The 23,916-nt window shown below is 37.5% G+C and overlaps 1 protein-coding gene across 1 annotated transcript in view; it reads left to right on the plus strand.

Annotated features, from left to right (window-relative positions):
• The window catches only part of LOC306862952 (semaphorin-5A-like), a 163,419-nt gene that overhangs the window by 72,830 nt on the left and 66,673 nt on the right, over positions 1-23,916 (plus strand). Inside the window, exons 4-9 of the mRNA XM_079406065.1 lie at positions 950-995; positions 12,299-12,361; positions 16,557-16,655; positions 20,530-20,743; positions 22,386-22,671; positions 23,070-23,205. Of these exons, the coding sequence (XP_079262191.1) occupies positions 950-995; positions 12,299-12,361; positions 16,557-16,655; positions 20,530-20,743; positions 22,386-22,671; positions 23,070-23,205 (844 nt within the window). The remainder of the gene's footprint in view (positions 1-949; positions 996-12,298; positions 12,362-16,556; positions 16,656-20,529; positions 20,744-22,385; positions 22,672-23,069; positions 23,206-23,916) is intronic.

The raw sequence follows: 23,916 nt of genomic DNA on the forward strand, positions 1-23,916 counted from the left end.
AATAACCTAGAACGAGCTCAGTACGTTCCGAATCCCTCGATATTGATAGTGTAGCTGCATGGTCATTACAGAAATAATGGCCCAGTAGTCCATGCAAAGGAACCATTGATAGTGAGAACCTCAAAAGGCTTTAACGGTAATGCAGTGAAACACAATCAATAGGCATGTCGATTCAGTAAGTGGACCTTAATCACAGCAACCTGATTTATCATGTACTCTCTTACACAATAAGACAGGCTCCACTTTCAGATTACGTACCATATTGTTTTAGCAAATGTGTTTGTGCTTCCGACATTCACAGATGGATGTAAAATCATGTCGGACGGATATGCGATTTGTAGTTCCACATATAAATTACATTTGAGATTAGAGTTGGCAGAACACTATATTGCTACACTAGATTACATACTCGGTCCTAGATGTTTGGAGGAGCAATTTTAGTTGTTTTTCGTTTCCCAGAATTAAAATGCATGCAGCATTCACAGGCCTCTGCTGCTCCAAACAAGCATCTTATCCTTAGGCAAGGTCCAGCATTGGCTCATTAAAGTGATAGTAGGCTGCACACTTTGCAGAAGAGGTTTTTGACTCTAACACATTGTTAGACTTCATCCAGGTGTGCAGATCATATGAAAAACCGAACTTGAACTGTTACGCCAGTTTGTATTAAAACCGGATGTGTATTGGGAGCATATTAATGTGATTTATTCAGCAATTAATTTGGCAATTTAGTTCCCAATCCTCTGTTTTATTTATAGTCTTGTTCATCTCTGAAAAAGCTCAAAATATTCCTCTCACAACATTGGCCAATTGCTATTGCACATGGATTCACTCGAAATGCTGCAACCCATAAAAATCTCCATTTATAACCGCAATGCCCACCCACCCTCTGAGGCAACTTGTGTTCTGATTCGGGTGGAAATTCATATCTTTTTTTGGTCTTTTCTTTCAGAAATCATCTCTTCAGGCTACATTTGGAGGATCTTTCATTGATCCAGGTGGGTGAAAAAAGTCTCTGTCTGTCTCTTTCTGTCTTTCTTTCTTTTCTGGAATTGCTCAGACAGCTCAAACGCCCAGGATGAGACTAACAGGTGTTGCTGCCGCCATGTGTGAATGCCAATTACAGTGGCTTCATAAGCTCAGAGAAAAAGACTCTGCCAATTGAAAAGTTGTCAGTTTGGCATAATGCAGACGTGACTGGCGTTCATGCCCTGTGGGCTGGTGCTCTCTATTAAATCCATATGTAAACTTTTCCTGGACTCCATTTTGGATTTGTGTGGTTGTAAAACTGTTAACAGCTTTCATTTGTATGGCCTGATGGCAGTTTGTGCTAAATTGAATGTTTCAGTGCTGGCAAACAAACATGTTCTTTGAGTCTCTGATGCTGGCTTTGAATTGGGAATTAAAAAATGATGTTCACTAATAAATATGATGAGGCTGATAAGGATTAGAGAGAGTCTTAAGTGCTGGTTGTACTCACTGTGATTAGTCATTGGAAATTGTTGTGTCTGTGTTCTTTATAAGGTGGTGGATCACTCTGGGATGAAAAAAAAGCATTTTATTTTATTATTTATTATTATTTTATTTTATTTTACTTTACTTTACCATGTTGTCCACTATACCAAAACCATGTGTTGTAACCAACATGAAAGAAAAAGAACAATGAATGTCAGAGAAGACTCTGATTACTGTGTTAAATGTCTTAAAATATATTTTAATATATCAGTAATTTTCATATTTTATATATTTTGCTCCAGCATCCCTGAAAACAAACATAAGAGAAGCATTTTAGAGATTGGACAGATGGATATTGATTTTATATAGCAAAATTATTTTATATTTTATAATTTTGACCTTTTCATAACAAGGCAGTGTTAAGTCAGGTTGTAAAATATTGGAATAATACAGTAATACAATGCAATAATACAATACAGTAATATAATGAAATATGTAGCAAATTATTTAATAATAATAATTAATTATTTTTATTTTCATAAAATTACATTGAAAAATGTTTCTGAACATTTTTGAAATAATAAAGATGTTTTTGCTCACATGTGTTTATGGTGTGTTATTAATTTTTACTTGATTAAAACACATGACATCATAAAAACCCGGGAGTAATAGCTACAGCAGACAAGTTACTTTCCCTCTCCTATTGCATCGAATATCTTATAACCCTGTAAATAACCATTGACATGTTTGAAAGTGTATTTGAAGTCTTTCCCTGTGTAAAGAAGTGGACTCTTTTGAGGCCTTTAAAAGAGCCAAACACTGGATGTTTAACAACTTCAACATCATGGGGTCTCCTCAAAAAGATTGAGCTCCTGGGGAAAAGTGCAAACAGACCAGACCCAACTTTTGAGATGCCTTTTGTTCTGACCTGCTCACAGGGAACCGGCATCACAAAGATGAACCCTGCCGTTGCTCTCCAGCCAATCCTTTCCTCCGTAATAGAATTCCTTCACTTGCCTCACAGCATGGAGTCTTGTGTGGACTTTTCTTTTTGGTCTTTTTATGCCCTTTGTCACTGCTACAGCTGACTTTGCTGAAGGTTTCTCTGAAAAGAGAAATTCTCTGATGAGATGTTTTGAGGAGAGCTTCCCAATTTAGCTTGACCTAAGGCCTAATTCCATTGCGGTCCACGAGTACTTGTAGGTTGTTTGTGTTTTTAAGCATTCACGACTTTGATCTGGGGTAAAAATGACAGTATTGCGTAAATGTTGTCCCCTTTTGAGATTTTTATGAGGTTTTGGTTTAATATGGTTTATTCATATTTAGAGTTTTTCTTCTCTCCTTACACAACAAGTTTCAGGAAGACCGGTGAGATCACAGGCGAGGGGATAATATGAATGATTCTGGCAATATGGTGCAATGAGCGAGAAGTCCTGAGACCTGAGAAGGAAATGACCTAGAAAGTGCTGCTTTTATCCTTCATTGATCTCACAGAATAGAGCTTTCTGTAGCAATGATGAATCAGCAATGGGAAAAATAAACCCGCATAGTGACCCATCATGTGTCTGCAGCACCTCCGCTAGTGTTTAAGAGCACAGTGTTGTGAAGCATTAAAAGCCTTTTAATGGCAGGATAAATGTGGCAGCACTATAGTAGATGTATAGTATGTAATCAGTATATGGACATAGGCAGGGCACATTATATTTCATGGGTCATTGTACAAAATGAGTGTAATTTGTGTCCCCTACTGTATAAGCAAGTGTGTAAAAATTACTTCAAAATTCAAATAGCTGGTGCCAACTAAAATGTCCTTAATATACATAGTAAAAGCAAATTAAAAGACTTGTATTTTATTATTTTATCTGCACTGAACATTTCTTTAGCTGTTATTTTTATTCATTTTATTTGTATTACCACATGTAGTAAACAATAATTTACCATCTGTTACATTTTCCCCTCTTTTACAGTCAGCTCCTTTTCATTTTCCAATCACAACATATTTATATACATCCCAATATATTAATATATGTGTACACACACACACACACACATATATACATATATATATATATACTGTATATACTGTAAAATATATTTTTCAATATATTATATATTTTTTTTTGTTTTAATTTTGATGATTAGAGCTTACAGCTCATGAAAGTCAAAAATCAGTTTCTCAAAATATTAGAATATTTACATTTGAATTTCAATAAATGACCATCCATACAGTATAAATTCCAGGCATCTCTTGTTCTTTGAAACCACAATAATGGAGAAGACTGCTGACTTGGCAATGATCCAGAAGACGAACATTGACGCCCTCCACAAAGAGGGTAAGTCCCAGAGGGTCATTACTGAAAGGTGTGGCTGTTTACAGAGTGCTGTATCAAAGCATATTAAATGCAAAGTTGACTGGAAGGAAGAATATGGGTAGGAAAAGGTGCACAAGCAACAGGGATGACCGCAAGCTTGAGAATACTGTCAAGCAAAGCTGATTCAAACACTTGGGAGAGCTTCACAAGGAGTGGACTGAAGCTGGAGTCAGTGCATCAAGAGTCACCACGCTCAGACGTCTTCAGGAAAAGGGCTACCAAGCCACTTCTGAAACAGAGACAACGTCAGAAGCATCTTACCTGGGCTGTGGAGAAAAAGAACTGGACTGTTGCTCAGTGGTCCAAAGTCCTCTTTGCAGATGAAAGTAAATTTTGCATTTCATTTGGAAATCAAGGTCCCAGAGTCTGGAGGAAGATTGGAGAGGCACAGAATCCATGTTGCTTGAAGTCCAGTGTGAAGTTTCCACAGTTAGTGATGATTTGGGCTGCCATGTCATCTGCTGGTGTTGGTCCACTGTTGGTACAGATGTACCTGTATATATATAAAAATAAACGTATATAAATTAGGTGATAGATAGATAGATAGATAGATAGATAGATAGATAGATAGATAGATAGATAGATAGATAGATAGATAGATAGATAGATAGATAGATAGATAGATAGATAGATAGATAGATAGATAGATAGATAGATAGATAGATTGATTGATTGAACAAATTTGTTACTGTTAGCTCCTTTATTATACATTATATGTAAAATATATACAAATTGTACACAGTGCATGTGCTGTTTTTTAAGTGTATCAGATGGAGCAGTTCTCTGTGTGGGTGACTCTGGATTGAATGGTTTTTTGGGGGAAAAAAGGTTACATCTATTGATCCGGAATGAAGTTTGGAATCATAATTTACCATGACTTCAGTTTCCTGCAGGTCCCTTCACAATAATGAAAAGAGTTTGCTGAAAGAGACCCCTTTGGAAGGTTGGGCAGGTCAGATATACTTTAATGAAAAATGAATGTCTCAGACTAGTTTAATTTTCTCAGAAATCTTCATAATAGAAAAAAGAAAGAGGTCATGAATTGATAGACACAATGTGATTGAAACCGTCAGTGCAAAGTCACATACTCATATTTTGGGATAGTGAGTTTGCAAACTGGCTGACAGGTCCAGATGATGTCTCCTAATGCTTGTCCACTGTGTAATGCTGTTGTTCTGTCAGGCTGTCGTCCACAAGAGAGATGAGGAAAGCCGGTTTTCAGATGTGATTTAACAATGTAGACCTGCTTGTTGATAGACAAATTCTGATGGACTAGTCTGCACTGGATTTAGTCTCAGGCTTCCTGTGAGCTGCCTGACAGGAAGCCACTGAAATCAATATCCAACTAATTTAAATACTAAAGCTGAGAATTGCTACTTTCTTTTTATTATTTGCTTAAAATGTTTTATATTAATCAATATATAAAAAATGAAAGGCTTAAAAGGTGACTCTAATTATAAACAAACATTTATTAAAGGGAAGAAAACTGCTTTTTTATTTATCCCCACATGGAAAAGTGTTAAAGAAACACTTGAAACCATATATAGGTTTCAAATTTATTTACACAGGATATCATGATAAATGGCAGTTCTAAACGTCTTCTACTATCATGGTAAACAGAAGCATGCTGAATGTTGAATTATAGTAATCCAATGCTTTTTCATTTTTTCCCAAAAAAAAGAGTGTAGTGATGCTTAATTTATAAGTAAATATGAATTTAGTTGCGTATTTGTAGTTCTACACTGGACACATCAGCAGCTTTGGAGAAACGGTCACTTTGCAAGGCAATGTTTTTTTTCAAAGAACAGTTATTTTGCGCATTGCTATATACATTAAACATGCGGAAGCTGTTTCTGCCTTGGGATAAAAAAAAAGGTAATTGTGACTATTATCTCACAATTCTGACTGTTTTTCTCGCAATTCTCGAGAATTGAGATTGCAGTTGCAAGTTAAAGTCATAATTGTGAGTTAAAAAGTCAATCAACTGTTTGTTTATTCTGTGGCAGAATTGCAGGATATAAACACAGGATTGTGAGATGTAAACTTGGAACTGTGAGTTTACATCTCAGAATTCTGAGATTATATGTCACAAAAGGTCAGAACTGTGAGATAAAAAGTCACATTTACCTTTTTTATTTATTTGTTTTTTTTTTTTTAATTCAATTTATAAAATCATGATATTGGCAGTGACCTTTAATGGGAGAAAATATAGACAATGGCTTCTTGTAGTTTCTTACATCAACAGAATTCTGAAGTCCAGATGGATTGAACAATACATCTCTTCTCTCATTGGTCAAATGACAGAGGTGCTTGAGGAAGAGCAGCTCTATAGTTCAGTCTTTATGGTCTCAGTCTACCCAGAGTCCACCTTGCTCAGCCGATTTTCCTCTGTCAAGTCTGCTCTCCCTTGAGCATTTTGCATATTGTACAGCAGCAGCACTCCTAGCACCACTGATTAATTGCCTGAATAAATGCATTGTAGTCACTTCATTGTATTTCAAGCTTGACAAATGAACGCCAGAGCCTGTTTCCCCAGTACGCCTCTATTCAGCCTTTTTACGGGAGTAAATTTAAATCAGTTGTTAATATGCAACAGAGCAATTGGCGTCTTTATTCCTAATGCATATGTATAAGTTTAACACTGCGTCGTTAAATAATTTAATATTTAACTCTAAGTGAACTGGATGAGGTCTGGCTGCTCAGGATAGTCTGGTTTCCTTTTGGCAGGTTCGAAGGAAATGAACGCAGGCGCTGTGAGGTGGCGTCTTATCGAGTGGCTTGTTGACCAATTGCCTCAGGTTAAACCTGTATGTCCTCTGCACCACAGCCAGCCTGCTGTGTCAATTCAGCACGCATGCACTCATAATGCTGTGCCGCTCACTTACTCTCTATTTAACGCAGCAGTATAGCTCCTCAGCTCATGACAGCTGTCTCAATTCAAACATACTGGCCCGGACCTGCCGTTTACATCCACTCCTGCAGCAAATATGATAATCATTGTGATTTAAACTGGTGTTTAGCCGTTTGCTCTAAGGGGATATGCCCACGAGTGCAATTCAACTCTACGTTGTACTTACACACATGCACCAGAGCGTTTGGTTCAGCAGAAACAGAACCATTACCGTGATCGATGATTTTTTCATGTCAGCTGGTTGCGTGGTGATTTTCTTCAGCCGTGACTCTGGATCTTTTGTTTATTTTATCTGGTTTATGGTTAATTTAGGGGTACCGGAATTGTGAATGATGTTATGAACTCATGAATATTAATTAGCAAGTATTGATGTTGCTAGGTAATGTTCTTAGACAATTTAAGTCACATTATTTGATTAATAATCACAAATTAAACCCTCACTTTGGTACTGTCTGTAAACTGATATTCTGTGCAAATGTGCATGAATATATTATTTAATTCTGAAATGTCAAAACTTAAATGCCAACCATTTAAGAATACAATTAAAAATTATAAATTTGAATGATTGAATGAAATTCTCAAACATCACTTACATGTTACACTTTTGAATGAATGAATAAATAAATGTATGTTTGATATTTTATCAGATATTTGAGTTAGATATTTGTATTGCCTTTCAAAAGTTGTTTAATTCTGAGATGTCAAAACTGAAATGTAAACCATTTAAGTTAAGATACATTAAGATTATAAATTGTATCTATAAAACAAATAAAAAATGATTTGAGTTGTCAATTGACTGACATATCTCATGTCTGTCAACTGATAATATAATAAAACATATATAATAATAAACAAATAAATAAAAAAAATATCCAAGTTGTTACTTGACTGACATTTCTCCAACATCAAGATACAATAAATAAATTAAAAAGTTAAAAACAAAACAAAAGGAAATTCATTGATCTTTTCTCAATTAAATGTAATTTTGGCCTTAAACTGATATGAATGACATTTTATCATCATTTCACACAGTACCGATTTTAGTTTATAGTTCTTTGAGCCATGGATGTCTGTGAAATTTTCCAGTGGGTTTTTACATTAGCGTTCTTTGAGTAAAATAAAGTCTGTGATTAACATTACTTGAAAAACTTGTGCTGTCAGTTACATTAATTACACACTTTCAAACCTCAACTTTTTTTAAAACAGTTGTGTGCTTTAAAGTTGCTAACAAGTTGCCACATAAGAAACCTGCTAGCAGACAACTGATTCAAATACACATTTGAGGATAAACTGTGCACAATTAGACTTATCAAGATGCTCTTGATTTCATATTTTCTAAAGAGCGGGAGTTCGTGGAAAAGTGTTATTAACAGCATTTAGCTGTGATATTGACTTTGACATGTTATATCATTAACTTTCCTTTTATACACAATTTAAAGTTGAAGTAAAAGAGACAGATTGTCAGTCATGTATTTCATTAACCTCTCTTACTCACTGTCACTAAAACAATTACATGCACTGATCAACAGAACACTTGTGCTAATTTCTGAGGGTGGCTGTTTCAATTGCTACCAGTTACTCAGCCATTTAAATTCATGAAATAATGAACATATGAGCTCCCCTTCAGCGCTCTGTATACTGTAACTCCATCAGATTAAAAAGGGACTAGGCTTGGACCGTGGTTTTATATGCCAAGTACAGTCTGATAATGGCTACTTAGCAACATACTCTAGTAAATGCTGCTGGGATTTTTTTCCCATTTACATACTGTATATAATGAGTGGAAATGTATTGGGTTTTGGTAAAAGATCAGCTTTGGCTAGGATTTCTGTGATGTATGAGGTTTCAAACTCATTTACAAGCCACAGTTGCAGGGCAGGATGGGATCACCTTAAATCTCCACACTTCAGTGCATCGTAATTATGAAAATGCACGATTAATCCAATTGAACAAGATGCAGTACTTTGTCATCTGTTGACTGTCGCCTGACGTGCTGCTTGTTGAAATGAGCAGAATTCATTGAATATCCAAAGCGTGCCTGTGGTTGCATTCTTCAACTCAGATAATACAAGCATGCACACCAGAAATGCTTACAATAATTTATGCATGCTTTGTTTTGTCTTGGCAATGTAAATTCCAGGCAGAACTCGGAGAGAGCCGTGTGGTGGGCGACTCAACCCACACGGTGCTGACTGGGTCTCTCTGGCCCACCTGTTCCTGACAATGACCGCTCAGTTCTGGGGTCTGCACCGGACCATCTGGAACAATGGAGCGAGTTTACCATACAGGAGCGGTGGAACTGTAAAGACATTAAAGTGTGCTTATATAACTGCAGATGTTGTCTGTGTTTTGCCGTTTATGGTGAAAGTTATGTATGTAACCAACTGTATAGCGTCCATAAAGAAAACCTCTGAAAAGCTGAAAGGCAAACTGTATAAAACAAAAGGTGAATTTTATTGAGCATTATGTCCTATTCTGTGATTTTTCTTTTAGTCTACTTTTTTTCTTCATTGTGGTGCTGCATACGCAATGTAAGTTAAACCGAGTTAGCGCATATAAAGCATCAAGCAAAATACAGAATCGATTAGAATATGTAAGTGGAGCAGAGTGAAAGTTTCCCATCTGCTCTGCGTGTTTTGTTATAGGCTAACTCCATTGTAATTCCAGTCAAAGTTTTAAATTTCGCAATACCTGTTGCCTTCACGCTCACTGGTAAGAGAAAACTCATTAATTCCTAGCCATTTTACAGCTATATATAATCACTGATATTAACACTAACACAAAATTTTTGAACTTTTAAGCCATTACTTTGAGTCTACCAAACTTATTCAAGGTGTGGCCGACCAGGGACATCACTAGAAATAATTTTACGGGGGTTTCTGAAAGTTACATCATTACCTCAATAGGTGGCAACAAGTGTCTCTTTGTGAGTGAATCATTGAATTGGCCAGTCAACGATTCGTTTAACTACACTGAATCAAATAAGAAGTAAACGCCATGGCCTGTGCATTGTCTGAAAACGTTGTGGCTTTATTTGGACTGTTTTCCTTTGGGGAGCAAAAATTGACAACGTAACTGTGTGTAAAATGTACAGTAAAATGCTTATTGAACTGTCAAAATTACTGAAAGAGTGATTGATGAACACTTTTAAAAGGAAACGGTTATTTTTAACAAGGCCAATTTTAAACGACAAATACTTCGAAGTCAGTTATCCACCTTATTTTTCCCATAAGAGCAGTAATTTGTAAATTTAATGTGTCTGGCTTCCGTTGTCATCCTTCTAGCTATTTTTAGCTGTACAAAACAGTTCATTTTGCTGCTTGATATTGCAAACTAGTGTTTCTTACCATATTATTTAATGTATTATCTTAATTATGAACACACTGCTTTGTAGTGCAAACGGTTACTCTTTACTGCACTTTCTTCTCGTCATTTCCCCACTTCCGCGTTAAAAAATAAGGTGGATAGATTGATGAACACTTTTTAAGGAAATAATTATTGTGAAATCTGCTGATAATACTGAGGGACCTTATATATGAATGCTTTGATAGGTGTCGTATTCCTATAGGTAGATGGGATTGACTAACGTGATCGGCCAGAACTAACACTACGCTTGATTTATAAATACAGGTTGACGTAAATGGAGCATATTTTACTGAAAGAGCAATTTTATGCTGTGCTGGTGTCTACCTGCATCTTTCCCATTATTCACTTTTTTTGAAAAATGTCTTGTGTAAAAATATCACAGAGCACAAATAACATTCAAGTTGTTAATGGCCAAGTTCAAGTTGGTTAATGGTTATGTTCAGCATTATTACATCATTAAATAGCTCTACTGATGAATGATGCTGACTACCGAATGACATTGTTTAGACTATCCTGGAAATTCATAATGCAATTTTCCAAAGTCTAATTTAACCTAATTTGTCAAGTTAATGGTTTTCGTAATTACATTTAATTCACGTTTTACACCATTTTTGCTGAGCTAAACGCAACATCTCAAGTGGGCGACGACTACTACCTCTGAGCAATTTGTGCTGGCACACACAAAAAAATGCTTTAAGACATCCTAATGCTATCCTTGCACTTTCTGCTGATGTGCAGTTTGTTTGTATGACTGACTTTCCTCAAAATAGCCGGTTTCTAGCCAGGGATATAAGAATGAAGTCTGTTCCTATTCCTTCTGCTGTTCGGTTACAAAAGTTCATGAAATGCACAGTTATAAATGTAGTGTTGTGCCTCAGCGCCGTTGCCTAGCTATAATTATGGCATATGACAATACACTTTGAAGCATGAAAGCGTGTAGTATTCTTCCCTCAGCAAATGCCAGCCTTCTTTCTGCTCCTTCCTATCATTGCGCTGCTGTTATGTCAGGCTGAAAGTGTTATATCAGTTGCTAATGGTTATTTTGACACATTAAATCATCTTTCTTGTCACTCTGGATGTGAAGGAGTTTCCTGTGTCTCCGTCCCTCAGCCTATTTCTCTGTCTTGCGGTGGAGATTTGGCATGAATGGGCCTCGTGGGGAAACTCATTCAGCAGCATGACTGAGCAAAACAACGCATTTTCAGTCCTGCATTTGCACATTCACACCCTGCCGTCTTCTGAGTGTCACTCGTAAGATTCCCTATTGGCTCGAGGGAATGAGAACCTGGATTTCATTTTTTTACTTAATATTAGCCTGTTTCCAAAGGGTCACAAGTACACTACGTCCTGTTCAGCCTCGGGCCGGTGTGACATAACAATCCCATCTCATAAAGCCATGATCGAAGATTCTCCAGACAGAGTAACATCTCAGCCAGCAGCCACAGGGCTTCTGCTGCACTAGATCACTTCAGAATGAGGTTACTGTCTAGCCGGAGTCGTGCTTCCTTGGGGAATGATAATTTCTTATTAATTTTTCAGTTCTGGAAAGGATAAAAATGGTGTGCCTTTGTAACATTTTCCTTAATTGTTTTTTGATAGTTAGTCGCTTGATTTCGCTTGGCAAGCTGGAAGTCTCACACGTCTGGATCCGAGCCAGAGATCTCATAGTCAATAAGTGCGAGGAGCTCATTTGATATTAAAATCCATTTGGAGGCAGTTGCAGACATCAAACTTGGCATTATCCAGCAGTTCAGTGCCAGCGGTGAAATGTGAATGCAGCCATAGTCTGTGGACGCTGTCATTGTCTCCGGGACCCTCATCTCTCAGTGAAGGACAGCACACAGGCTGCCTCTGAAAAACCTGTTGTTTTTCCCAGAATGCCGGGGAGCTGAATACAAGTGATTATCATCCAAGATCTGCCTGCTTTCTATAGCCAAGTTCATTTATCCTCTCAGTGACAATCGATAATACCTAGCTAAACACAGAGATTCGATTTAAAAAAGAGTTTCTTTTGCACTATATCCTGGAGCTTAGTAAATTTAAAAATCATTTGAGGCATAGATCGATTGTCTGACGAAGCCTATCTGTTTTGTTTTTGTTTTTTATCTTGTATGAATAATGAGCTCACAACAATGCCCTCTTTAACAGCAAAACATGTAATTTCATGATGTTCTTCTTAATATGTGTTTGTTTACAGGAGGCAGAATGGCATTGCGATGAGTTTACCAAAGGAGCCTGTTTCAGTCGAGGCAAATCAGAGGTAAGCACCTCTGAAAAGTACAAAAACTGTCGCTGGGGTATTATCCTTTAAAAAAGGTACTAATATGTAACTTTTTGGTACTAATTTGTACTTTTTTGCACGACTGGAGTAATGGCTGAAAAATTCAGCTTTGTCATCACAGGAATAAATTACATTTTGAAATGTATTCTAAAAGAAAACTATTTTAAATTGTAATAATATTTCATAATATTAGTGTTTTTACTTTATTTAATCAATGCAGCCTTGGTGAGCCTACTTACTTCAAAACCTAAAAAAAATCTTACCAACCCCAAACGTTTGAATTTAAAGAAGTGGAATTCAAATTAATTGAAATTCTGAAAAATTAATAACCTTTGGAATAACCATTATAAATCTTTTTTTCTTTTTTTTTTTTACAAACCTTAAATGTTGGATTGAAAAAGTTTCAAATGTCTTTGAGTTTGAACGTTACAGACAAGCAAATTTATGGACCAAGAACACTTTACTTCCCAGAATGTCTTTACCTGCCATGCTTCCTGTTATTTCAGTTCAACTTCCAGTAAGGCATGGACAGTTTAATTCAGATTTAACATGTGAATTGAAACAGGGCCAATTTTGAAATTCTGAATTTTGTCTAAACCTGCTAGACAAACGTCTACTGTTTTGACTTTTTAAACAAAACACTTTAAAAAGAAGTTTAATGCAATTTGTATATCCATAATAGTACCTATTTATGTTTTAAATAACATACAATACTGATCCTAACAGAAACCAGTAAAGCGGCATCCTGTTGCTATAGTAACCACCTCTGGTGCAATTTCTGTTACCATTTGGTGCCACATGGAAATATGAGCTAACTAACTAGTTATCTGACCTTTTGTGCTTACTGAAACATTGTAATATGTTTCAGACTTACCTTTTGTTTTGACTTCCATTGGTGGGGGAGGAGGGGGTGAATTCAAACCCCACTGTAATTCACATCCTGAATGAAGGTTATTTTAAATATTACCTGTACTTAAGACAGCAATCGCCCTCCTAAAATAGCTAACCCATTATTTATGGCATTGCTCTTGCTCAGGCATTCCCATGTCTCTTCCACTTTGCTATGGAGCCGTTTCCATGGCACTTCAGCAACGACTCCCTTGTGTTTTTGAAGGCTGACTGAATCAGATCAGATTTGTGATACAAAATTTTTCTTAAATCTCCTTAATATTTCACTAACTCCAGCTCTGTCAAACATGAGACGGAGGGTCCCTCTTTGCTTTATAGTATGCTACACTGAGCTAAGCCATTTTAAGTTATATGGGAGCTGTATAGGGACTGTGTTTGGTATTGCTGACCATCTTTCCAGCCTGGGCCGAGCCCCAAGGTGTATTTCGGCCCCTGTGCGGTTTCAGCCTGTGCGAATGGCCTCACGAGTGTTTTTTTAATTCGCTTGTGAAACGTGTTCTGAAGCCCGTAATAAGATGGATTACTCTGAGCAACATGTGATTGTAATTCAGAATTGCAGGAGAAGGCTGTCGTAACTTGCTTGCAATTGTGGAGTCTTGCTGTATCGACTGGACATGTGGTGGCTCAAAATATCTCTAAAGTAGTAGTTCATCCCAAAAAAAATAATATTTGCTTCCAAAAAGTACCAGACTTTCTTTCTTCTGTGGAACAAAGGATGCATTTTGAATGATGTGCTGGTTGTTCTTTTCCATGCAATTGCAAGATTTCAAGCTTCAGAAGGTACACAAAAGCACCAAAAACTATACTAAAATGCTGTATTCCGGATGTTTTGAAGTGATATGATAGCTAGGGCTGGGCGATATGGCTTAAAAAATGATCACAATAAGATACTTCATATCAGTCTATATTGATAATTATAAATTTAATTTAACATCTTTATTTCCTCATTTTTATATGGTGAAATGTAATTATTCTGGCTGTTTGAGTTTTATTCAAATTAACCATTGGTCTTAGTAGCATACATTTAGATCATGATAACCACAGATAAACCACAGTTGAAATACCATGGTAAAAATGTAACCATATTATTTCTAAGTATTTGTATGAATAGTAGTCTCAATACATTTAGTCTAAATGCGCAAATGCTATGTAGCTTAATGTCAAAAATACTCGAATTATTTTCCATTACTCCTTTAATATTTTTAATTCATGTCTACAATAATAATATAATAAAAAGTATTATGATTGTCCCACATTTCTGCCACAATACCATGGTGCAGTTAATCCATGGTAAATGATGGCGATGTGTAGATTGAAAAGTCTTCTGACTGTGTCGTTGCGCACAGTGTTTCTCCTGTTTGTCAGCACTGTTTCTTCTGGCTTTAAACTAATTTAAATCACTGAGTCATTTGTGTTCTTAACTGAATTCAAGCACTTCACAATGGACGTCACAGCTCTGTTTAGTGTTTAGTGACCGAGACTCATCAGCGAGTAAACATATTTGCTCTAGTGAGCTCGGACTGCGCTGCCGTTTGAACTTTGAGCCGAGCGGATAAATGGTCCGTGTGGCACAGTTCAAATGAGTAGCACTGTTTCGTTCCGCTTCTGGCACACAAACATTATATCAAACATTTATCAAATTCTTGTTATCATTTAATCGAGGAAAATTATATTTTGATAATTGTTATTGTCCTAATGATAGCTTTTTGAGATCGCTCATAACTCGATCACTCTGAATCATTCAGACCAGATCTGTGAACCGAATCAGTCGATTAATTTAAAAGTTCTTTATGAAGTTTAAATTCTCTCGTGATTTCACAGAGTTATCATATGGTTTCAGAAGATTTGAAATGTAGCATGCGATTTGTATGGACCACTTTTATGATATTATATGAAGCTTGAAAGCCTTAGTCCTCAAAAAAAGGACCAGTACGATTCTTCAAAATCCTTTTTTTTGTGTTCCAAAGAAAAAAGAAAGCCATATGAATGGAACAACATTAGGGTGAGTAAGGACATAATTTCCATTTTTTTAAACTGAACTATTCCTTTTAAGACTTTTTGGCTGTTTTATGCATCACAAAGCAATATAAAAAAATTGTTTTTATTATTTTACAAAACATTATCTTTAATTGAATTCTATGAGTAATTTTCTCTTTCAACCACTGCATCTGGTTTCCTTGAGTCTGTTGTTTCAAGAACAAAGGAAAGTGTTTGATGGAGTGAATTGTGTTCTGTCGACTTAGTATTGTTTGTAATGCAAACAGTGCATAGCAGCCACTATATTACACTATGGAGTGTAGCCATCTGTCAGGGGTTTTCATAAACATGTCACATCGTGATGTGGTAGGCATATTAAATCTCAGTTTATTTACGTATACAGCAAAGCACTGCCCCACAGCCAAATTGCATTAGTAAATGTAAATCATCCTTTTCTTTTCAGGACTCCGCTTAGTGCAGGAAAATGAACAGCTTCACGAGTTAACAGCCATTCTGATGAGCAAATAAAGTTGACCCCCTCAAGCACTGCCTTGGAACACCTTTAAATCAACAGCGAGCTAGACTGGGCGACAGGGTTTCAAGTGCTTGAGACAAGCATGATTTACTGGCTCCTAAATTCTCAAAAAGCCTTGTAAAAACACACCGAACTGAAGCATTATGGTTCAAGAAGTCCTGCAGCTGGTCTAATATAGCAGAAAATCTGTAACCTAGCTCCTGTACTGTAAAGGCTTTGAATTTCTGGAATTTGGCCAAAGCCCCTTTAAGAAAAGCCAGTTTACGCAGTGACCCTTTTGGAAACACCACAGACAGCTATTTTTCGCTAATATAGCTTCTACCTATTAGAGTGGAGAAAGACAGAAGTATTTAGAACTGTTTACATTTTTTACAAAGATTACATTTTGAAAGGGTTCATGTTAAAACATCATTCAAATCAAACAATACTTTTCTCGGCCTTGAACGAGTCAGTTGCATTGCTGTCTATGCAGGATCAGAAAGCTCTCGGATTTCAGCAATAATATCTTAATTTGTGTTCTGACGATGAACAAAGGTCTTACAGGTTTAGAATGACATGAGGGTGAGTAATTATTGACAGAATTTTCATTTTTGGGTAAACTATCCCTTTAACAGAAAGGTGGGATTTCTATTCATAGCATGTTATGATTTTGCCAACACACATTTTTCTGAGTTGGCTCAATTTTGCTTTTGTAATGCTATTAATCGACACATTTGCTACCGCTTACACATTTTCCCTTATGTCTTTTCACAGGAGGAGTGCCAGAATTACATCCGTGTTCTACTCGTCAACGGCGACAGGCTGTTTACATGCGGGACAAATGCATTCACTCCAATTTGCACCAACCGCACGGTAATGTAAACGCATCAATGCACTTAATATAATGCACTGGCTTCCTGACCTGATGTTATGCTAGCTTCGTCCCAAGTTCCCTCTCCCACATTGACCTCCTTTGACATTTTCATCGCTGCGTGGGTTGTGTAGCATAGCATGTGGTATTTCAACCAAAGCCTGTGGTTTATTTCAATAAACTTTTGTTTGTGCTTCACCTCAAAAGCTTTCTTGAGATCTAGACAAAAAACAACAACAATAACAACCAAGGCCTGTTTTTCTAATAAAGTGGGAACTTGTATTATCTCTAAGTCTCTTGTCCTTTGTGGAAAGTTCACACTTGTTATGCAGGTGTTGTGCGAGTGTTTGTGCTTTATCTTTGACAAATTTTTCCAACGCATGGGTTGCAGCATAATTGACACCTATCGCAATAAATGCCACTCAATGCAGCTGATTGAAAGATAAGCATCTCCAGCAAGCACATTTACTGACATCCCCCATTATTCCCCCTCACATCTCCAAGTTTTCATTCATGCATGTAAGTCTCTTCTGCTCGAATCCCTGAATTTGAATGACTGGATTACTCTTCTATCCCTTCCTCAAACCTGATAATGATGATGACAGTCGATTCGCGTACGATGGCAATCATCTCATCGGTGGCTCTTTGAAGGATGGCAGGAATTATTGACTCAAAGCTAAATCACCCCAGGGATTTACCATTATAAATACCTCGTGCCAGCAGGAAAGGACTTAGCGCAGCCAGGAAGGCACGAGCGAAAAGTCTCCGTTGTGTCCTTGTAACGCCGCCAGTAAAGCCACATCTTTAAACAAGCGGATATCCAGGTTGTAGTGCCGCTCAAACACAGCTGCCGCTCTCCTGAAGAGGCATCTTTCAACCCTTTCCATTAATGTGCATTATGGGTAGTGTGTCCATATCTGCGAAGGCTTCCGAGTGCTATTTGTCAGAAGGTGTTCCATCAATAAATGCCTTTCATCTTTCTTCGCGCTGAAGAAAAGACACATCCGTTCAGGCGTTGGCTTGGGGAGAAGTATCTCCCTGGCACCGACGCTTCAAAAGACTGCTTCGCCTTGCCAAACATGCAAATTCGCCTGACTTTATTGCCAGCTAAATGGGCTCCGGGTCCTGAAGGAAGCAGAGACACTTCCAGCCATTCGCGGAGGTTTTCTTCGAGCCAACATCAAGGATAATCCCCCTTTACATTGATTACACAGGGCAAGTGTTGTGGCTGTCAGCTGCATGTAAGATAAAAGCATTCAAGAGAGGCCACACAGGATCTAATCCGCCTTCGGGACAGACCGATAGGGTTGAGCACAATGCAGTATGTCTGATTTCCTGGTACAAAAATAAGCTAGTCACTGAAGGCATGACATTTCGAGCTGCATAGATAAATTTACTGCTGTTTGAAATGTATTGCTCAATTCGAAAACCATTCACTTGTAATGTTTCTGGTAACAGATACCAGATGCATATGGAAGGTAGGAGCGTCAATATAACAGAAGCTTTAACTGGATTTTTCAAACGTGTTTTTGATGCCAATTTTTATCACATTTTTAAATATGATGAACAGGATTTGGCTGTGCTCTCAAAGGAAAAAGCACTAACAGCTCTTCAAATCCTCTCCCTTGTGAATACTGCAAAAAATGATTTTCTGTATTGTTTTCCATTACAAATGTATGAATAAGTCGTGGCCTAATGGTTAGAGAGTCGGACTCGTAATCGAAAGGTTGCGAGTTCGAGCCCCCGGCCGGCAGGGATTGTAGGTGGGGGGAGTGAATGTCCAGCGCTCTCTCCACCCTCAATACCACGACTGAGGTGCCCTTGAGCAAGGCACCGAACCCCCAATTGCTCCCCGGGCGCTGCAGCATGGCTGCCCACTGCTCCGGGTGTGTGTTCACGGTGTGTGTGTGTGTGCATTTGTTCACTACTCACTGCTGTGTGTGTGCACTTGGATGGGTTAAACGCAGAGCACCAATTTCGAGTATGGGTCACCATACTTGACAATACGTCACGACTTTTACTTTTTACTTTAATATAAATCGAGATACATTTATTTCACAAGGAAATTACTTAGATATTAATATCGTAAATTATTATATATGTAGTTGTAATTACTAGATATTAAGTCTTGATTTTTTTAAATATCAACATTTAAGAAAATGTGTGTGTGTGCGTGCGTGTGAGCGCGATCCACAAATCACACTTTTAAAACGAGGCTTCCTCATATATCTAGGTTTTCCAAGAAGCGGCAATCCTGTTTTTTGAAAGATACAAAATAGTTGCTAAGTGGGTTATAAAGAAATATCTTGATTTTTAGTTCTTTTAGCTTGTGAACCACTGCTTTAAAGGTCCCATATTGTCAAAACTGAAATTTCCTGGCTTATTTTCATGATAACTGAGGTCTAGGGGCTATGTAACTACCATATAAGTTTCAAAACAGTCAGTCCACAGTAAGATGCACACAGCCTGCATAAAGTAGTTGTGCTTTTTCACGAGCCCTTGTGACTTCCGTAAAAATATGAAGTCCGAACTACTCAGTCACTGCCCACCGTCCCATCCATCCTCCAGCCACAATTAATCACGACAATGTATATACAATTACTAATTATTATAAATCGTCAGTTTGTTGTTTTACACATGGACACAGACATTATTTCATACACAACACAGTTGTGAGATGCAAGAAATCTTTAGACGCACCCATAACATCAAAAGACAATACTTTATTGGACCTTTTCTGATAAGCAGTGTGCGCTGCAAACGCGAGCATTTTTGACGATTGTTTCTGTCCAGTCCACTCATTTTATCACGTTTAACCACAGCTGTCGTCGTTTTTTTGTCTGGCAGTGGCAGCAGGTATGCGATCAAATTTCTAATTTGAGGCTGTATTACATCGATTCTGGCACCCAACATCACAACAAGATGATATTTTAAGCTCCTTATGTAGCCGAATCTGCGCTGGTTTGAATGGGCCGCCTCCAGTTTTCCCTTTGTTTTGTTTCCAGCTTAGCGCGGTGACGTAATTGTTACTGTCATTAATTAGACAGGCCAAAATCGACCTGTTTTTAGCAGAGCTCCTGAAAAAGGAGCTGTAAAAATATAACGAGATGGTTTTTGGTACTTACCGCAAATATATATTCTTAAGGAAATCAAAACCTAAAATAAAACTCCAGAAAGGTGTACAATATGGGACCTTTAAACCAATATGGTTCACTAATGGCTTCTCTAGTAGTTCAAATGGAGTATTTTCTGGATGTCTCCGTTAACCTGCGTGAAGGAACAGAAATCTGTTCAAGAAACTTGGACCAGCATGAAAAGTCATACTCGCTTCCTTTGGTGGCATATCCCTTGTGCATATTGTATACAAATGGAAATTACCTCCCTGTCATGGTAGCTTCCCATTGCTGGCTAAATGTCATGCTAAGCAAGAATCAAGGCTTTTCCGTACTGCACATAAGGAAGGAACTGGTGTGTTGCGAACGATTAGCATTTAGCTATTGCAGCAGCCACTAGGCGTGACAACCAAGTAATGAGATAAACATTTTTGCCGTCTCACAAAATAGCACACAACACGGCTGGAAGTAGGCAGAGCGCTTCCGCAGTAATAAATGATTCGAACAGTGAAATAGTTTTCACTGCCACATCAGCGCCTCGCATAAACAAAATTAGAACATCTTCGAGATTTCCGTCCATGGAAATGTTTGAACGTATTTCTCTGTTCTGACTCAAAACAAACTAACAGTGCGTTCAAAATTATTTAAGGTCTGGCTAGAATGTTGTTGTTTTTTTGTATTCAGTTTGTATTTACTAAGATATATACCTTTCAGGTAGAAGAATTCCAGGGTGTCTGAATTCAATCTCTGTTTCTCTGCACAGCTGACTAACCTGACCGAGGTCCATGATCAAATCAGTGGGATGGCACGGTGCCCCTATAACCCTCTGCATAATTCCACTGCCCTCATCACTTCCAGCGGGGAGCTGTATGCCGCCACAGCCATGGACTTTTCCGGCAGGGACCCGGCAATCTACCGCAGCCTCGGAGGACTTCCACCTCTGCGTACTGCTCAGTACAACTCCAAATGGCTCAATGGTATTATATGAAAGATATATAATTCAATTATGACATTTCGAGAAAAAAAACTAAAGTCATTAATAGCAATCAAGTGACTAATTGTGGTCTTTGGAAAATGTGGCACTTGGTGTAGTTCACCTAAAAATGGAATTTCTGTCATTATTTACTCACCTTCATGTCATTCCAAAACTGCATGAATTTCTTTCTGTAACACAAATGAAGACATTAGGCAGAATGGCAACCTCCATCACTGTTCACTTTTATTGTATGAAAAAAAGTGGCCAGTGACTGAGTCTGTCGTTCTCTAACATTAGCTTTTGTGTTCCACATTTGAGGTTCTGAACAACAAAAGGAGGTGTAAATGATGACATTTTTGGGGAGGGAGGGGGGTGAGATGTTTGTTTAAGTAGCACATCTTTTTTTAAGAGCTCTACTTGGTTAATTATTGCAGTTGTTCTCAACTGGTGGTTCACAACACAAAAATAGGCTGCAGGTCTGTTCTGATAAGGGTTCAAACATCTGCAATAACAAAATAAATGCAAGTAACTTAACAAGTAAATTTGCATATTTGGAAAAGTAAAATAAATATACTCATGATATTTTTTAAATAGATGAGAAAGCGCTTCCCGGATCATTTGTTGTTGACTTCAGATAGCGAGTATCTGGTCAAGTTTGGCTATGTTTTCGTACAACATTAGTCATATCATTGAAGGTAGATAAATTAGCATATGCCAACATGAGTGGGATGTGCAACATGCAATCATCCATAAAAACAATGAACAGCACTACAAAAATGTATACAGTTTTAGTCATTTTAGTCACCTGTTATGTCCATCTGGCTTGTTTTTGCTGGATTATTATATTAGATTTTGGCACAAAAACAAGTTTCTCCCAAAAATGAAAATTCTGTCATTTACTCACAATCATGTGAGTCCAATCCTGAATGACTTAATTTCTTCTGTGGAACACAAAAGATAATTTGAAGATTGTTGGTACCCAACAGTTTTAGTCACCATTTACTTCCATTATATGGACAAAAAAAACACCTCAAAATATGTAGAAGAAAGACAGACATACAGGTTTTGAACAACATCAAGGTCAGTAAAAGATGACAGAATTTAAATTTTTGCATGAACTATCCCTTTAACTGTAGACCTTAATCTTTTCTCCAAACCTAAACATCAACGTCCAAATTGAAAAAACTGCCTGAGCTGATGGGTTTAAAAATTATTATCAGAAAATCTTGACAGAGAAGAATTCCACCTGATTTACATTTACATTACATTAACTTTTTCCAATTGATTTTTCCTCCTTCATGTTGTGCAAATGTGCAAAGCTCCTCACCACAAAAGAAAATGAATTCTCTGTCAATCACATCCACCTCCTCACTTTGAATCTTACGAATCTGGCCATGACGGTTGCTCTTTTTGCCTTTGAGAGGCTCGTGAGTTCATCTGTTTTGAATGGAGAGCGATAATTAAACGAGTAAGCTCACTTTGATCGTTTCTCACCGTAACCTTTCTCTTCTCCCATGACAAATCAGTTCGTCCATTACCTAAGCATAAGATTAATAAATGCAACTCGATGGGCCAGTGGTTCCGCTCCATGTGCAATCCGTTATTAATCACTGTCATCTGTCCCCTGTTTCTGTCAAACTCAGAGCCCAACTTTGTTTCCTCCTATGACATCGGCAACTTCACCTACTTCTTCTTCCGTGAGAACGCCGTGGAGCACGACTGTGGCCGGACGGTGTTTTCTCGTGCCGCCCGCGTCTGCAAGAACGACATCGGGGGCCGTTTTCTGCTGGAGGACACCTGGACCACCTTTATGAAGGCCAGGCTTAATTGCTCACGGCCGGGCGAGATTCCATTCAACTACAACGAGCTGCAGGGAACCTTTTTCCTGCCTGAACTCGAGCTTCTCTATGGGATTTTTACTACTAATGTGTGAGTTAAGCACCTTTTGATCACAACACAGTTTTAAGATATCTGCTGTTATGTTCAGGGTTTCAAACCACAAAAGTCAACTTATGACCCATTATTTTCTGCAGAATCTCAATTTTGTGGTCTGCATTCTCAGCAAAAGCCTGTTATTAATTGCATTTTTTTTTGTGAGGACTATCATTTTAACACCATACATTTGCTATTTTTCCTTTTTGTATTTTTTTGCTTACCTGCTGTTATCTCTCTGGTAGACTAGTGTGTGATCTGTATCACAGTCAGCCATGGACAGACCCATTTTTCACAGTATGATCCACTATGCTTTAATGATTGTCAGTGAAAACGTGTTGCATATAAGTGTGTGTGTGTGTGTGCTGACTGCCTACTTCTGACTCTGTTCTCAGCAACAGCATTGCCGCATCAGCAGTGTGCACCTTCAATCTGAGCGCTATTACCCAAGTATTCAGTGGGCCTTTCAAGTACCAGGAGAGCTCACGCTCCGCTTGGCTGCCCTACCCCAATCCCAACCCTGACTTTCAGGTAAGCACCCAGAAAATGACAGCCACTTTTACGGACAGTATGCATTCGCTCCATCTGCTTTAAAAGTTAAGTGGCACTTTCCACAAATAGGATACAGAATAGGGCCTGAAACTCTCAAATGGACAGTGAAAGGGGGTGCTTAACCTTCAGAGAATGTTGATCATCATCCTCTTCATCAAGAAGTCATTCTAAGTTTTATTTTCCATTTTTTGATGAGACCCTGTTAACAGTATTTGTTGACTGAGTGATTTTTGTTATTTTCTAATAATAAACATAATTATATTATTTTTCTATTCAGTAGAAAAAAAAATTAATGATATAACGAGTAACAGGGTTGCAAAATTGTTTTAAAAAAAATATCAAAGTGACAGTAAAGACATTTATAATGTTCCAAAAGATAGAACTTTACATTCATCTACAAATCCTAAAAAGTATCAATTTCTACAGAAATATTAAGCAGCACAATATTTTTCAACGTTTTCAATATTGTTCACTAATAATATGTTTCTTGATTTCTTGATTCATGATTTCTTAAGCATCATGTGGCATTGAAGACTGTAGTAATAATTTCTGCTGAAAATTCAGCTTTGCATAACAGGAATACATTACATTTGAAATATATTTAAAAATATATATATTTTTAATTATTATACTATTTTACTATAATGAAAACATAAACTATGTGAAAACATAAACACACACACACAAGAA

This window comes from Barbus barbus (genome assembly GCF_936440315.1).
Source record: "Barbus barbus genome assembly, chromosome: 44".
In the NCBI taxonomy this organism is placed as follows: domain Eukaryota; kingdom Metazoa; phylum Chordata; class Actinopteri; order Cypriniformes; family Cyprinidae; genus Barbus; species Barbus barbus.